This window comes from Emydura macquarii, unplaced genomic scaffold (assembly GCF_026122565.2).
Source record: "Emydura macquarii macquarii isolate MOO-44397 ecotype Brisbane River unplaced genomic scaffold, CSIRO-AGI_Emac_v2 contig_1253, whole genome shotgun sequence".
NCBI classification, from domain to species: domain Eukaryota; kingdom Metazoa; phylum Chordata; order Testudines; family Chelidae; genus Emydura; species Emydura macquarii.
Genome location: NW_027131390.1, coordinates 71,468,608 through 71,484,108, shown reverse-complemented (window position 1 = coordinate 71,484,108; position 15,501 = coordinate 71,468,608). Strand labels below are relative to the sequence as shown.

The following is a 15,501-nucleotide window of genomic DNA, read 5'->3' as shown; positions in this document are numbered from 1 at the left end:
TTGGATTCACAGCTATCTATCACCTGATGGAATACAATTGTTTCTAATGTTAAAAAAAACCAAACTATAGACCTGAGACTGTGGCTTATTCACTAAAAGATGCTTCCCAAATAGGCTAATGATGATGGACCTCATAAATGCTGACTGTTGTTGGAAATGAAACTCCCTTGGTGCCTCATTAGCTTGTGTTTGGGGAATACTCATCAAGAATTTCTGGCATGAGGTGGGTCAAAGGACCAATTTGATATTGAATGCTAAGTTGGAGCCCTCCCCCTTAAATTATGTTCTTAGATATATTCTTGATACGTAGAGATTACCTGGTAACAAGGCGGCATGGTTCCAGTGTGCAGCTTTGGTTGCTAAAAAATTAAACCTGCAAAAATGGAAAAGTTGATTCCCACTAGATAGTGATGCCTGGGTCAGTGATATAAGGCAGACCTCACAGCTAACGAATGACTGGCGTAATGCAGAAAGGGAATGCCCAAAATATTCAAAGCAGTTTGGGCTGACTTCTTAGATATCTACGATTCAAGGTAGACCTTGAAGATAGATATGTTGCTTCCCCTCTCTTCCCTTAACTCTCTTTATTTTACTTTATATTTGACAATGAAGCTGGTATTTTGATATATTTGTTGTATTTGGAAAAATTAATTAAAAAATAAATATAAAAAAGATTGATAAATTAAAGACGATTCAGATGAGAGTCACAAGAATGATAAAGGATTAGAAAACATGCCTAGCGAGACTGACTCAGCCTCTCCAGTAGTTCAGGAGTTTTCCAGTGCTGTAATTTCTACCAATTCATCCTCTGTTGTGCTTCTGGCCATGTCACAGAGCTGCCAAGTTCATCAGCACCGCATCTCCTTGTGGTGGTGGATGATGTGTGCCAGGTGTTCCCTTCGCTTAGTCCCCACCAACCAGGACTATTGTCACGGATGCCACCTTAATAGGTTAATAGGTTGGGGAGCATATCTGGGCTCGCTGAATGTTCAAGGCCTATGGTTGAAACTGCATATCAGAGTTCCTGGAGCTTCAAGCAGTTTGCAATCCTGTCATGCCCTTTATTATTTCAGGGACTGAGCAGTGCATATCGTTACTGATAATACCTCTGGGATGTATTACATGAATAGACAGAGGGAGCAAACTCCAACATGCTGTGTCAGGAGGCAATCAGACTTTGGCAGTTTTGCTTTAGGGAAAACAATACTCCTGTGGCTGATCACTTAACTGTGATCCAGAATCACATGGCAGATCACCTCAGCAGAAATTTCTCCCCAAATCATGAATGGTCTCTGAAGCTCAGCATCCTGTGGTCCGTCTTTGTGGTGTGAGGCATTCCAACAATAGATTTGTTCACCACTTGACACAAGAAGTGCTGTCTGTTTTGCTCTTGAGGGAGTCTCGCTCTGGGCTCCCGGAGTGATGCTTTTCACTTGAGCTGGGAATCGGCACTCTTGTATGCCTTTCCTCCAATTGCAATCATCCCACATGTTGTTCTCAAGCTGAAATGGGAAGTGCCATGCTCGGGCTCATTGCTCCAATGTGGCCAAGACAGTGTTGGTTGTCAAACCACCTCACAGTGTTGGTTCGCCCTCCCATATCTCTTCCTCTTCACCTCAACCTCCTGACTCTGCATCATGGTCAGATTTTGCATCCAGTGCTCAGCTCCATGCATCTCATAGAGTGGATGTTGCATGGTTAGATGAGGAGAAGGAACAATGTTTGTGGAGGCAATCTGGCAAATCTTGCTTAATAGAAAGCCTTCTACCAGAGTGGCTTGTGTGAGCAATGGAAGCGGTTCTCAATGTGGTCGTTAGCCCAGAGAATTCAACCAAAGGTCGCTTGTATCTAGGATGTCATGGAGTATTTGTTACACCTTCAGTCTTCTGGTCTTGCACTCAGTTGAGAGTGCACCTAGCGGTAATTTTGGCATTTCGTCCACCAACCATGGGAAGTCTGTTTTTCCCAACTCCATGATAGTGAGGTTCTTGAAAGGAGTCGTTCATCTCCATCTGCTGGTGGAAGAACTGATTCCTCTGTTGGGACCTTAATACTGTCTTAACGGCTCTGATGGACATCCATTTGAACCTCTGGCAAATTTTTTCCCTTCTGTGTCAGGAAAACTGTTTCCTTGTGACAATAACAGCTGCAAGGAGAGTGCAAGAGTTGCAGGCTTGATGGCAGAGCCTCCTTACACACAGTTTTCCAAAGAAAAAGTAATCCTTTGGTTTTTATCTAAAATGGTTTCTCAGTTTCATTTGAACTAAGTTATGTATCTACTGGTGTTCTTCCTTAAGCCACATTGAACTCCAGATGAGCAGCATCTTCACATGTTGGATGTCAGACAATATTTGGCTTTTTACTTAGCTAGGACTACATCTTTCCTTTCTTCATCTTGTCTGTTTCCTTCATATGCAGACCAAATGAAAGGGCAAGCAATCCTTTCACAGACAATCTCTAGGTGCATAACTTTCAGTATCATGACAGCATACAAAGTACAAACTGCATCTTCTCAGTGGGTGTGAGCTCATTCCACGAGGGCCTTGGCAATATCGATAGCATTTATAATTGATGTTCCTATATTGGATATTTTCAGGGATGCCACTTGGTCCTATGTACATACGTTTGTAAACCACTATGCATTACTACTGCATCCGGATCAGATGTAAACTTTGGGAAGGCAATCTTTTAGTCCTTGTTTAACTAGACTCTGAATCCCACCTCCTGCGAGTACTGCTTGTGAGTTATCTACATGGACTACAGGGCTGCGTCTACCCAAAGAATTAAAAACTGTTACTTATCTGTACAGTAACTGTTGTTCTGTGAGATGTGATGCAGACATGTTTTCCACAACCCCCACCTTCCATCCCCTCTACATCAGAGTTTTTAGCTCTTGACGTTCAATGCAAAGAAAGTGAGGGGGGATCAGGGTGGTGTTGCCTTTATATAGCCAGGAGAGGAGCTAGGGCCACAGTGCATGAGCGCTGCCCCTACAAGTATTGCTAAGCAAAATTCTCTGGCTTCAGTGCGCTGGGTACATGCACACCTATGTGGAAGACATGTCTGCATCACCTCTCGAAGAACAACGGTCACTATACAGGTAACTTTTTTCCTTAAAGCCTGTAATAAAAATGTAGGTGCCAGGTTACAGCTTGAGTTGCTCCTTTAAGGATTCACAAAATGTTGTGATCAATGTGATCATAAATATCTGGAGGATGGGGTGGACTGCACTCTCAGCAAGTTTGCAAATGACACTAAGCTGGGGAGCGTGGTAAATACACTGGAGGGCGGGGATAGGGTACAGAGTGACTTAGGCAAATTAGAGGATTGGGCCAAAAGAAATCTGATGAAGTTCAACAAGGACAAGTGCAGAGTCCTACATTTAGGATGGAAGAATCCCATGCACTGCTACAGACTGGGGACCGACTGGCTAGCCAGAAGTCCAGCAGAAAAGAACCTGAGCATTACAATGGACAAGAAGCTGGATATGAGTCAACAGTGTGCCCTTATTGCCAAGAAGGCTAATGGCATATTGGGCTGCATTAGTAGGAACATTGCCAGCAGATCGAGGGACGTGATTATTCCCCTCTATTTGGCACTGGTGAGGCCTCATTTAGAGTAAGTATTGTGTCCAGTTTTGGGCCCCCACTACAGAAAGGATAAGGACAAATTGGAAAGAGGTCCAGCAGAGGGCAACAAAAAAGATTAGGGGCTGGAGCACATGACTTATGAGGAGAAGCTGAGGGAACTTGGCTTGTTCAATCTGCAGAAGACAAGAATGAGGTGGAATTTGATAGCAGCCTTTAACTACCTAAAAGGGAATCCCAGGGAGGATGGAACTAGGCTGTTTTCAATGGTAATGGGAGACAGAACTAGGAGCAATGGTCTCAAGTTGCAGTGGGAGAGGTTTAGGTTGGATATTAGGAAAAACTTTTTCACTAGGAGGATGGTGAAGCACTGGAAGGGGTTGTTACTTAAGGAGGTGGTGGAATCTCTCTCCTTATAGGTTTTTAAAGTGCGGCTTGACAAAGCCCTGGCTGGGATGGTTTAGTTGGGGTTGGTCCTGCTTTGAGCAGGTGGTTGGACTAGATGACCTCCTGAGGTTCCTTCCAACCCTAATCTTTCATTATTCAAAGAGAGGAAACATAAGGCTATTCATCCTGAATTTGTCCATTTTAAACTAGTATACAGTGTGTCTTCACATGCCTTCTACAGCCACTGCCATTGAGAAGCATTCCAGAGCAAAGCTCAGGCATCAGGAGTATAATAATTTTTTTAGACTGGAAAAGCAGAGATCTACCCACTGCAGATTAGTTCCATTTGGAATGATCTCTGCAGAGGGCTTTGTGTTTAGAGCCCAGGACATGGCCTTAAAATATTGCCGGGTGTCTTTGGGCTATGTTAACATATGTCTGTTTATTTATCAAGACAATTAAGCCTAAAGCCAGATTTTGGCCTGATGCCAAACAGTTGACGATGGATTTTAAAAATTAGGTTTTTGAATTTGTCATATCTGCACATTAAGTTAGCATCTATCCTTGCAGTGAATATAATCTATATATTCTGAAGATAAAGGAAATAGAAATTGGGCACTAAGGCTTTTTTTATATTCTGGGTTTGTATATGAAAACATGACTCTCATAGGTTAAACACTTCAGTACAATTTTTATTTACAAATTTGATTTTTTTTTTCTTTTTTAGAGGTGTGCTCCTGCATCAATTCGCCTTGTGGACAATGCACAATTTCAGTTTGGTAAGTTCACAAATATTGTGTCCAAAATTAGTATATATATTCTATTTCAAGAGCCCCTTATCTTAAGTGAGATATCTAGGCTTAAATTCCAGACTTCTTGTCTGCATCTTATTTCTAGTTTGAATCTTTTTGCCTTCGTGTTTGGAAACCTCACTGTAGGGGTAGGGAGAGTAGCCAACTATTGCTATCAAATAATGGAGTTCATCCTTTGTCTTAAGCAGTAGAAATCTATGCTTTGGTGCTAAAGGTCCTAGGCTCAAATCTTTTATTGATGAGTTTTGGGGGTCCTTACAGAAATACATTAGCATGTGTTTTGAAAATAATTCCTACAAAATTTCATATAGCTACGTATAGCTGCACAACTTGAGAGTACAATGCTTGTAATACTAACAGTTCATGAAGCTTATTGACTAATGAAGTGAACAAGCTGCATATTCTATGCAGGATATCAACATGTGCCTTTATTTTATGGTGACCAGCGATATTCTTTGAAAGTAGAGGGGCAATGTGTATGAAAGTGAGATTGATAATACTGTTTAGAGATGGATATAGTGCAGAGAAGCAGCATCCTCAATGAACTTTTGCTGCTGCATCTCAATCCTGATAGTGTAATGCACTTGTTGTTCAAGGGAGATTTCTCAGTGGTATTTTTGGCATGTCTGATATTTAAAACATGCTGTTTGGATTATATATTCAAATGATGTGGGGAGTATGGTATGCATTCCCTGTGATGTGCATTATGTAATGGGAGTTGTATGTGTGAATCTTAGGGTAAAACTTGTCTTTATTTGAACACATTTTGATTCTTAAAAAAAATCCCCAGAGCTGTGGAATGTGCTTTTGGAATATATGCTACATAAACTAACACTGTTATACTCCACAGGCAAGAAACATTAAAGTGTCAGTATAGGATTGGTCCTGCTGCAAAAAAACCCCATACTATTTATGTAAGTTTAAATTTGGGGTGTAATTAAATGATGGGCAGCATTATTTTAAGATTAAGGAAAAGATCATCATTACTATTGCTTGGCCCACTAAGCTGTCAACAGCACTTTCCTAGTAAGTTATGTGCTAAGGAATATAGTCATAATTCAGTGAATGAGGACATGCACACGTAACTACAGTCAATTTTAATCACACACAAATCTTTGGGCATTGGTATGCAAATCTACTCCAAAGAGCTATTTCCAATAAAAGTAAAAGCAAATGCACACTTTGTGGAGTTCTATGTGTGTTGGCTGTTGAGGAACTGAAAATGAGTGAATGCATTGTTACTTGTGTGCTAGACTAGTGTTAAATATTCTTCAGTTACTGGCCTTTTAATAGCTAACCCATATTTTTACCTTTTCCAAATGGAATTTCTGTAATGTATTCTGAATGATACTACACCTGAAGACAATATAGAAAATCAAATTGTTACAGAATAAACCAACCCTCTTGTTTACTGGGGTATTTTGCAGGGAGCACATTACACTTAGTATTATTTGTTTATGTGTGTGAATCAATGTAATGTGATTGATCTATGAAGACTTAATGGTTTAGGTTCTGACTACCTGAGATTTTCTCACTGAAGTTACAGTGTGACAGCTGTATTTAGAAAAGGCCTCAAACTATCAGTCCCCTATGTTAAATAGAAAGGTGTTGGTGGCAGTATGCTTTCAGTGAGGAAGTTTAACCATGGAAATCACTTACTCTTTGGTCCCACAAAGTCACCTTGTGTGGAACTTTAGGTCACGTAGCAAGGTCTGCCTGTCCCCTCCAGGGAAAGAGTGCTGCTTTTAAAGCGGGGGGGGGGGGGGGGGAGTGTTAATGACTAGTCCCAATAGTGTGAGTGGGACTGGGAGGGTGGGGGGGAGAATGTATAGTTGATAAGGAGTTAGATCTTTGATATCTTTCTTTATTGTATTATACCGAACATGTGTCTAGAGGAAAGGTCAGCAGATGCATTTTAAAAATCTGAAATAGCAAGTTTAGATTTAAAATTTACTAACATAGTTGAAATTATTAGTGGCTTAGATCTGAGTTTAGGGTTGTTTCACTTATTCTGATTAACTTCACAAGTACTTTAAACAGCTCTCTCCACTGTTTAAGTTTTAGTGAGATAGTTAATGGCTGCCAGAAAAAAGTAAACCCTGAATCTATTTCTTAAATAGGCAAAAGGTCTTCTAATTTCTTTTAAAGGTTGTGGTTGAGTAAATTATTGTCCTTTATTGCCTTAACTGATGCAGCCTTTGTGTGTCTATTTTCCATACACATCTGACATTCATCAAATGTATATAGAGATGTATTTTGGGGGGCTTGCTCTTATCTTCATAGTATGCAATGGAGAATTGCTCTTTTTAGTGAAGAAGGAAGGAGGCTAATGAATTACCAAAGTTCATGCTTTATTCAAGAGAAAATACTTTGAAGTATTTTAGAAGGAAGTATTTGGAAATGCCATGTAAACAGTGCATACCTTCTTTATGAATTGGGCTCATAACATGTAAGCCAGATGTAAGGATATTAAAATGAAGCAGTTATGGGAGTTCAGACATTGCTAGTAACTGAAAACAATGGAAAAAACGGTAAAAGGCTTTCATCTCAATTCACCAAGTCCTGAGGCATAGATGTTAATTTAACAAACTCCAAGATGCCATTTATGTATTCTAGTAATTTTAATTCTGCGTATGTGATTAAGAAAGCAATTACTAGTTTTATGTAGAGAAATCTGCACAAATGATATAACCAAAAAGAGAGAGAACTCTATACACTTTACTTCATTTTTAGATATCAGTTTCAGTGGTTTGGCCTAACTTAAAAAAATAAATAAAACCAGCCACCATTAATTTCTATTCCATTTAAAAAAAAAAGTGTGTGGTTTAAACTTTCGTACCATATATTTGTGATGACCGAAACTGAGATTAATCAAATTTACATGTCTGAATGAAGATGTGTTAATAGGATACATTTCTACAAGCCATTCCCCACATATTCCTTTTGAATAACAATTATTGAAAAACACTTCCCTAAAAATCTCATAAATTCTTCATTATTAAATTTTAAGTTACAAAAAATAAAATGCTCCAAGTCCTTTCTCAGAGATTTACCTATAAATCCCTTGTCACAGAATTCTTCATTATATGATTAAATGAGATCAGATTTCTGCAAATCTTACTGCTGTTATTGCTTTGTAAATTACTTTCCTTTCTCTCTCCCCTCCCCCCAAAAGGGCATGCTCTTAAACCACAGGTTGCTTCAATTTTTACATCGTTTTTGGATGGGTTGAAAAAATTCTACATCACAAAGGTATTTTAATATTTATTTTAATGCTATTTAGCAGTTAGGATTTAGAAAGTTTCTGGTACATTGTCTCATGACTTGAGTTGCTCTTGAAATGTAACAAGTGTAACAGTGCAGAAATTTCACATAATGTTTCATCCAAGAACCTCAAGGAAATGATGGGGAGAGCTTGTTTTGCTATCAAGATCCCAAATCTGAATGCTAGACTGCAGCAAGTTAAATAAATTTATTTTTCTGTGCAGTAATATTAATTTTAAAGTATAAAAACTAAATATGTGCACTACTTCACATCTTCAAGTTTTGTACAAACATTAGTCACCATAACTCCCATGTGAAAAGGTATTGTCTCCATGCTACTCACTGTGTAACCGGGGACAAGATACTACATAGATTCATGGATTTCAAGGCCAGAAGGGACCATTGTGACCATCTTTCTGACCTCCTTTATCACAAAGTTCATAGAACTTCTCAAAAATAATTCCTAGAGCATATCTTTTAGAAAAACATCCAGGATTGATTTAAAAAATATCAATGTTGAGAAGCTGCCATGACCCTTTTATAAGTTGTCACAATGGTTAATTATAGAATCATAGAAATATAGGACTAGAAGGCACCTCAATAGGTCATCTAGTCCAGTTCCCTGCACTGAAGCAGGACTAAATATTATCTAGACTATCCTTGACAGGTGGTTGTCTGACTTGTTCTTAAAAACTTTTAGTGATGGAGATTCGACAACCTTCGTAGGCAGTTTTGTTCCAGTGCTTAACTACACTTACAATTAGGAAGTTTTTCCTAATGTCTAACCTAAATCTCCTTTGCTGCCATTTAAACCCATTCTTGTCCTGTTCTGTGTGGTTTAGGAGAACAATTTATCATGCTCCTCTTCATAACAACCTTTTAGGAACTGGAAGATTATCATGTCCCCGCAGTCTTTTCTTTTTTTCTGGAATAAACAAACCAGTTTTTCCAATCTTTCCTCATAGGTCACGTTTTTCTAAACCTTTAATCATTTGTGTTGCTGTTCTGTGGACTTTCTCCAATTTGTCCACATCATTCTTGAACTGTGGTGCCCAGAAGTAGACACAGTACTTCAGCTGAGGCCATATCAGTGCTGAGTAGTACTTCTTGTGTCTTGCTCACAACACTCCTGCTAATATATCCCAGAATGATGTTTGCTTTATTTGCAACAGTATTATATTGTTGACTCGTATTTAGTTTGACTTACTATCACACCCAGATGCTTTTTTTTTTTTGCAGTACTACTTCCTGGGCAGTCATTTCCTATTTTTGTTTGTGCGGTTGATTACTCCTTCCTAAGTGTAGTACTTTACATTTGTCCTTATTGAATTTCATCGTATTTATTTCAGCTCATTTCTCCAGTTTGTCAAGATCATTTTGAATTCTAATTCTGTCCTCTGAAGCATTTGCAACCCCTCCCAGTTCGGTATTGTCCACAAACTTTAAGTGTATTCTCTGCCATTATCCAAATCATTTATGAAGATGGTAAATAGAACTGGACCCAGGACAGATCCCTGTGGGACCCCACGCGATATGCCCTTTTATCTCGATTTTGAACCATCGATAACTACCTTCTGAGTACACTTTTTCAACCAGTTGTGCATTCACCTTATAGTAGGTTCATGAGGGCTATATTGCTTCAAGTGCTTGCATGTGTCCATTCCACTTAAGGTGTGCACACACTGCGTGCACAGTTGTCAGAAATTTTCCCCTCAGTGGCGTCCATCAATTCAACCCCGGCGCCATGCACTAGCACAAGTGATCCAGCTGACCTTGCACCCTCAGTTCCTCCTTATCTCCTGTGATGGATGCTGGAACTGCTCCTCTTGCTTCAGCAAACTCTTCTCAGTGGTCTTAGTTTACTACTTTTCCCTTTGTTTCTTTTGTCCCAGTTCTTTATTTTTCATTTGGACTGTTGTGAATTTGTTGTATGTAGTTAGTTGGTGACCTGAATCTGGCCACTCCTCTGTCCCGCTCCGAGAGCAGTACCGTTGACTGTGTCCTGTACGCAGTCTTTGAGTCTAGTCCCAGACCAACCTTTGGCACCAGAGGGATTGCAGTATTGTCTACTACAGAAGCGTTTGTTGCAGCCCGGGACTTGCTGGTGTTTTCAATACTGCCTTTGCCGGCAGTACAAGAGTCGGCGGTATCGGTGCCGGTGAGCAGAAAAGAGCATGTTGCCTTGAGCTCCCGTTTGGTACTGGGCCCCGTGGTACCATCTAGAGGGAAATGGGTCCTGCTGGTCTCGGCACAGGTCTTCTTGCCTTGGCACCATTCCCCAGCATCAATCGATACCACCCCGTAATTGGACTCGGAAATGGAGTCGTAGCCCCATCCAATGAACCGTTGCCAGTACCTCCTTGGTCAGCCCTATTTGGTTGTGGAGCTGGGTGCAGAGCTACCCCCAAGTGCTTGGCACAATTGGCACTAGCCTATGCAGATGCAAGGGACATTTTGGAACCCATGTGGTTTTCTCCCGCTGCAGAGGTCGCCTTCCAGGCCCTCATACTCAGTGCTCTTGGAGAGGAGAGCATCTCCATCTGTTTGACCAGCACCCAACCTGGACACCGGTACTGAGCCTGGTACCGATTCCCAGGACCTAGACCTGTGGGACCTGGCCACTGCAGTAGGAGAGGACAATGACCCCCTGCTGGTGCAGGCCTCCTCTTCCTCCTCCCTGTATGAGGCAGAGTCAGGCACATGTATCGCCTCCACATAACGACTTCAGAGCTTATCAGGAGCTGTTGAAAAGAGTGGCCTTGAACCTCGGCCTAGAAGTGGAGGAAGTCTGAGTCCTCCCACAACCTGGTTGATATTTTGACCATAGCGGCCCCGTGAAAAGTGGCTCTTCCTCTCAATGAGGCCATCATGGGACCAGTTAAGCCCCATGGCAAACCCCGTCCTCCCTGCCTCCCCCTATAAGCTAAAGTCCCATATTAATTTGATTGTTTTTATCAATTCTGCCCTGACAGTAAAGTAATTCACTTTCTTTATTCTCTTTTTGTACCTCTTTTCTCTCCCCTTTATTTCTGTTTGTGTGCTTAGCTCTCTCCCCTCACATGACATACTTTATAGTTGGTACCCATTTCTTTGACTCTTTCCACTTGGACAATAGGAAGGGCTTTCTGCAACATCCTCCTATTATATAGTCTTCCCCACTTCCTTTCCTAAAATTCTCTACTTGGTGGCAGCTGTCTGGAGCAAATTAATACTCTCTCAGTGATTATTAAAGAGCAATATACAAGCCTCTCCCTCTCTTATGATGTCTCAAGTGATATTTGCCCCTGTGCCAACCAAAGCGCCAAACTCCTGTTCTTGAAACGAGACTAAATGCAGTTCCAGACTCAGAGAGCATTAAACCACTTGAAGCCATTTCTTCCCCTTCCTCCCTTGAACTTGTGTATACTCCTGCCCCACTTTTTTTCATTCCTCTTCCTTGTTTGTTTCCCTCTTTCCCTTATACTGCCCTCCCTGATCTAGGATTATATGAACGATAATGCTTCTGGCAACAGTGCTTGGCCAGCAAGTGACACATGATTCTGGTTACTTTTCTTTAGCATTCTCATAGAGTACTAAGAGGAAGCAGAAAGGCACGAAATGTTCCCTTCTTACTGCTTGGAGATTCTAAAAATTACAGACTGAATGGTTCATCTATCCTTTCTTTGCCTCTCTATTCAGAGTGCCTTTAGCAGTGGAGAAGCTTGCCATCAGCAAGTACAGTAGAATGAAACTGTCTGGGATCACGTCACTACCACTTCTCAGTGGTGCTGAGGTGAAAGCAGTAACATTACAGGCATAATTCTCATATGGAAGAATTTCTAAGAGGAACATAAAATTCCCTTGTTCCTGTGCTGCATAAACACCTCCACTTAATAATTTGTTATTTACCATGTCAAATGTCTGCGTTATTCTTCAGTTGTTTATTATAATGCACAAAAATGTCTGTGTATGATATCGAGTGCTTGAAAATAGACTAGATATTATCTGAAATATTCTGTGCAACTTGTTTTCTTTAGTCACTATTCTGTTCATATCCCACAAGAATACTTGCTAACCCAAAATGACTTTGAGAACATTGTACCTATCTGTAGTTGAAGGAAAAGGAAAAAGTTAGATTTACTTAACCCTAGATTCTACCATGTGGACTATGATATGATACAGATATTTTCTTTTCACAGTTTAAAGGATTTGATCCCAACGAACTGTGTGTAGGTACCTTACTCTTTGAAGGTGACAGAGAGAAGGTTCTTCAGCATGAAAAACAAGTTTATGATATCGCTGCCAAATTTGGGTATGATTTTTAAGGAACTTTATTTCTGATATTAAGTGGAGTGTCTGTTTTAAATTGCCCAGTTAAAATTAGGCTATTCCATTTTTAAGACAAAAACATAATTGAAATTTTTATGTGGGTCTTAAGTCCTTTATAAAGATAAAATTAAAATCTTCAGAGTTAAATATGTAATATTCCCTTTTATAAATATAACTTTACAGTTAATAGCAATTTAATTTTCTGATTCATATTTTAATGTGAGAACTGCAATTTAGATATACAGTTGACTACAGTATCTGACTGAATAGAGAATCTCAAGTTTTGTTGAAGCTTTTTTTTATGCTAGGCTTAGTGTTCAGACTTGTAGACCAGGAAGCTGACTATTATTTTGTGACGCTAGACTAATGTTCTTCCCAAAGCACAGAGGAGGGGGAGAAACTTGTAAGGTTAATATTTGGCATTATTGACTAGAGTGTATGAAAAAAGGAAGCTTGTTTTAAAGGAAAATTGTGTTTTTAATCATAGGAATTTGATGAATTATCTGCATCCCACCCCTTGTCACTGATTGTTTTGTGCTGTTACAAAGGGACAGAAAACATTTCACTTCAGTAACAGGCTGACTAATGATAGGGTGTTTTTTCTGTCCATCTTGTTTGATTGATTACAAGACTGATTGGTGAAAACCATGGTGAAAATGTCATTTGTCAGGACTGCATTTTTATTTCCTTTTTAAGCAAACTCTTTGCTATTAAATATGTACTCTGCTTACTAACATTTTTAATTCTACTTCTCAAAGGAACTTTTCATAACTTTTTGAATTAAGCTGTCAGTACTTTGCTTTATAAATTCATATTAATCTTTTCTGTGCTTCTAGACCATCTTTTCAAACTCACACTGTAATCCAGATTTTCCCTATGTGGTTTGGAAAAGCATGTTTAACAATAACAATTTAGTATCCTTCAGTCACTCTTGAATATTTTTGTTCATTAACTTTTTCCTATTACATATAAAAATACATGAGAAGAACATGAGGTTGCAAAGACAAGCACTCAGAAGTTAGCAAATGCCAGAATTAAAGTTGTAGTGCAACTGTAAATCATCCCCCTGTGTGTATGTATTATAAGTCTTCAATTACATGGTCACTAAGGTTAAGATTCTGTCATGGGTATTTTTAGTAGAAGTCAAGGACAGATCATGGCAATAAACAAAAAGTCACAGAAGCCGTGACCTGTCCCTAACTTTTACAAAAACTACCCTCGTGCGGGGGGACAAACAGAGCCCTCCTGGAGCTTGCAGCTGCTCCAGCCCTGCTGCTGCTTCTATGGCAGAGGTTGACGGCAGCTGCTTCAGCCACAGAGAGCTGACCCAACCCCGCTGCTGCTTCAGCAGCCATGGGGCCTGGCCACTGCTCACTGTTGGGGGAGTGGGGCCCAGTCAGGCTGCTGCCGCTTGGCTGTTCCGGGGGAGGAAGGGGCCGCGCAGCTGCTCCAGCCCTGCCCCAGAAAAAGTCACAGAGGTCCCGGAAGGTGACAGAATCTTATCCTTAATGATCACATACTACTTTTTCCACAGGACCCCATCTCATTCAGTGCACTGAAAACAGGAACTCATAAATAGAAAGTGTTAGGTAGCCTTAACTATAGGTGGAGCTACTATCTCTGCATATAGTAATGAAAACTAGGCTTTAATTTTGATCAGTTAAGCTTTTAGCTCCATTTTTATCTGCAAGTTATTTTCATTTTTATCCCTTTTCTTTGGGGTTTCTGTTCTATATCAGAATCCTGAGGACCCATGCCACTGTGTCTTTAAAACAATTATGAAGCCCTTTTGTTGCAGCCATAAGGTTCAAGCCAATAAAAAATAGAGGACACCCCTTTCAGCACTGTTCCTATTGGGTTTGTTGCTGCTGAGCAACACAAGTCTCCCCGTCTCTTGCCTTCTCCTCTCCGGCTCAATAGACATTCCAGTTTTGCTCACCTGCTGCGTACAACAGCATGTAAATCCAACCCCTATCTTAGTTATGAATTTAAGGAACCACTATTAATATATCTTCCTTCCAGTGGTGTAATTTACATATATCTGAATACAGCTGTGTTATGCTGAGATGTTTTGCACATACTACTTATTTTCTTGGAACTTTGAGGAAGAGCAAAGATAGAGGGAGTTCTCTTAATTTTGGATCACATCACATAAAAACAAATATGCTGAGATGCTTATTTAAATAATATTCCTTAGAAGTTTACCTTTTTAAAATGAAACTAGAACTGTGGAGAGTCAATTAGTTCAGAATTAGGAAAGATGTAGATCAGTTTTTTTTTTAAGACCGGTGATTAAGATTAATCCAGGTCTTTTCAGTTATTTTCCATAGTAATGATTTGCTGGTGGAGATTATTTTTAAAAAGACTAAAGAAAAAAACAAACATGATCTGATTCAAGTATGTTATAATAATTTGTTAAATACAAACAGTATGCTTAGTGCTATCCAAAACACACAAAGACGTGGTCTTTGCTTGAAAAGGAATCTTCAGTCTAAACCTGAAAAACCACATAGCTAAATCCAACAAACGTTGCCAGGTTTTATTCTGAACCTCAAGTTTAACACTTGTCAAAAGGTTCACATAAACTTGTTGCCGAATCTTTGTTTTTCTTGTAGGAAAGAAGTTTTCCTGAAACTAGCACGTTTAGTCAGTATTGTTTTGTTAAACTAGCAACCTTAAACTTTTTGCTACAAAACCAGCCAGCCTCAACAGTTTTGTAATGGTCAAAACCAGTGATTTTTTAGCAGATCAGAGTAAGAGGCTTTTTGGCTCATACAAAACTGAAACTAGGGAATTATGTAACAATTTGAACTAAACCTGCTAGAAAGATTGGCTGAAACTCATGAAAACCTGATGGATCTAGCTGAGCTGAGTGAAGCTTTATGAAAAACCCCTAAAACTGTAATAACTTAAAAAGTAAATATTAACACAGAAGAGATTAGATAAATCTTGTCAGTTCTTTGTCTAGGGAAAAAACAACCAGGGATTAAGTCCCAGTCACATCTAAAGAAGCAAAAGTACATAGCATCACAGGAAACAGTTTTGACCAGATTGAGGACATTTTTATTTATCAGATATATACATTTGTATTTGAATTCTGCTGAGGCAAGGAGGCTTAACTGGGATTGCAGTGATAGTAATGA

At 39.6% G+C, this 15,501-nt stretch overlaps 1 protein-coding gene across 2 annotated transcripts in view; it reads left to right on the top strand.

Annotated features, from left to right (window-relative positions):
• AGPS (alkylglycerone phosphate synthase) overlaps positions 1-15,501 on the top strand; it is a 142,551-nt gene that overhangs the window by 93,669 nt on the left and 33,381 nt on the right. For both annotated transcript variants that reach the window (XR_010919851.1, XM_067549183.1), the window contains exons 12-14: positions 4,702-4,753; positions 7,962-8,038; positions 12,229-12,341. Coding sequence is in view for 1 of the 2 variants with exons in the window: in XM_067549183.1 (XP_067405284.1) it covers positions 4,702-4,753; positions 7,962-8,038; positions 12,229-12,341 (242 nt within the window). In the remaining variant the exon portion in view is untranslated. The remainder of the gene's footprint in view (positions 1-4,701; positions 4,754-7,961; positions 8,039-12,228; positions 12,342-15,501) is intronic.